Source organism: Peromyscus eremicus, chromosome 1, assembly GCF_949786415.1.
Source record: "Peromyscus eremicus chromosome 1, PerEre_H2_v1, whole genome shotgun sequence".
Lineage (NCBI taxonomy): Eukaryota > Metazoa > Chordata > Mammalia > Rodentia > Cricetidae > Peromyscus > Peromyscus eremicus.
The window spans coordinates 97,462,745-97,465,094 of record NC_081416.1 but is presented as its reverse complement, the minus strand read 5'-3'; the positions used below and the strand labels follow the sequence as shown (position 1 = coordinate 97,465,094).

The following is a 2,350-nucleotide window of genomic DNA, read 5'->3' as shown; positions in this document are numbered from 1 at the left end:
GCAGATGGTCCCTTCAGTTGTCTCCATGAGCATGCTATGTGTTCTCTTGTGGGTATTAGATCAGATCCTATGGTGAACAATCTTCACCCAGTATTATCTCTTGACAAGCAGGTTTGCTTCCTTAGAGGGGACATTAGAAGATCATTCCAATATGATCACCAAAGCTACTTTATAGTACACCCAGAGAAATAAATCATCAAATAAGTTGACTCCTGCCTCAGGGCAATTCATTTATTGATGTAAAACATCACTCATTGAGGATTATACTATAAAAAATCATCCATTCATTCAAACACATATTTTTGATTGTGTTTGTATCCATTTACATGGATAGTTTAGTGTAACATGAAATTCAAATCATATGAAATGTCACAGTTTCTTCTAAAAGTTGTGTTTCACTGTATATTCAATGATGTTTATTATATGTCCCAAGAATGCTGTCTTTTTTTCTTTAATTTCCAGGGGAAAATGTCTTGCTGCATTTGGGGACGCAAATGAGATTTACTTATAAATAGCGATGCCCACTTTTCATAATGTCTGCTCAGTCCCTAGCTCGTTCTGGCTCACCGGCATCCCAGGGCTGGAGTCCCTGCACATCTGGCTCTCCATCCCCTTTGGCTCCATGTACCTGGTGGCTGTGGTGGGGAACATCACCATCCTAGCGGTGGTAAGGGTAGAGCACAGCCTGCACCAGCCCATGTACTTCTTTCTGTGCATGCTGGCTGTCATTGACCTGGTTCTGTCTACTTCCACTATGCCCAAACTTCTGGCAATCTTCTGGTTTGGAGCTGGCAACATTGGCCTGGATGCCTGTTTATGTCAAATGTTTCTTATCCATTGCTTTGCTACCGTTGAGTCAGGCATCTTCCTTGCCATGGCTTTTGACCGCTATGTAGCCATCTGCAACCCACTGCGGCACAGCATGGTGCTCACCCAGGCAGTGGTGGGTCGTTTGGGGCTGGCTGCCCTCCTCCGAGGAGTCCTTTACATTGGACCCCTACCGCTTATGATCCGCCTGCGACTGCCTCTTTATAAAACCCGAGTCATCTCTCACTCCTACTGTGAACACATGGCTGTAGTTGCCTTGACCTGTGGTGACAGCAGAGTCAACAACGTCTATGGGTTGAGCATTGGCTTTCTGGTGTTGATCCTGGATTCAGTGGCCATTGCTGCCTCCTATGTAATGATCTTCAGAGCCGTGATGGGGCTGGCCACTCCCGAGGCTAGGCTTAAAGCCCTGGGGACGTGCGGCTCTCACATCTGTGCCATTCTGATTTTCTACGTTCCCATTGCCGTTTCTTCCCTCATCCACCGGTTCGGTCACCATGTGCCTCCTCCAATCCACACGCTGCTGGCCAACTTCTACCTCCTCATTCCCCCCATCCTTAATCCCATTGTCTATGCTGTTCGTACAAAGCAGATCCGAGACAGGCTTCTTCAGATCCTGAAGACAGGAACCAAGATCAGGTGACTGCCGCTTGGTCTTCTCTCTCAAGTAAGTCCCTGGAGAAGAACACATTCAGATATGGATGGCTACTTTCCAAATGGGAGACCCAGACCGAGCTGTTGGGCTAGTATTTATAGTCCCAAACGAACAATGAGAGGAATGCATAATTCTGAAATGTCTGAGGGTGGAAGATATTTATCTTTTTATGACTGGAGGGTGCTTGAATTGCGAAGGAGGTAAATCAACAATGATAATGACATCAGCAGCAAATAAATAGCACTTTAAAAATCTCACACTTTCCACACAATTATTCTTTTTAAGATTTATTTATTTACTGCGTACACGATGTTCTGCCTGCACGTATGCCTGCAGGCCAGAAGAGGGCACCAGATCTCATTACAGATACTTGTGAGCTACCATGTGGTTGCTGGGACTTGAACTCAGGACTTTTGAAAGAGCAACCAGTGCTCCTAACCTCTGAGCTGTCTCTCCAGCCCTCCTCACAATTCTTATAAATACTCTCAGATCTTATGAGGCATTATTGTTCACATTTTATGTATAAGGAAATAGGAAAAAATGCTTTATAATCCATGTACCAAATGACTTAAGCATTCTAGCTCAGTGTTTTGGTTGAAATTTATAAGACATTTTAGGTCATCACTAACCCTTTGTATTCAGTTTGTTTTCTAGACATACTTTCATAAGTACATTTGAAAATCTTACTCATTTCAAAGTACCGAAGCCACAAAAAAGATTTCCTGAGTTAACTGTTGGCAACTGAAATGCTGCTAACTGATGCTGAAATGCTGCTAAAACAGATTTTAATAATAGATAGAACACGGCATTTTAGAAGACTGAACTGTATACACAACTGGGTACAGATCCCACTTACAGAAGAGAACA

At 43.7% G+C, this 2,350-nt stretch overlaps 1 protein-coding gene across 1 annotated transcript; it reads left to right on the top strand.

Annotated features, from left to right (window-relative positions):
• The first annotated feature begins 517 nt into the window (after positions 1-517).
• On the top strand, positions 518-1,471 carry LOC131901781 (olfactory receptor 52M1). The gene has a single exon (XM_059252860.1). The coding sequence runs from the start codon at positions 518-520 to the stop codon at positions 1,469-1,471; it is 954 nt and encodes a 317-aa protein (XP_059108843.1).
• The last annotated feature ends 879 nt before the right edge of the window (positions 1,472-2,350 follow it).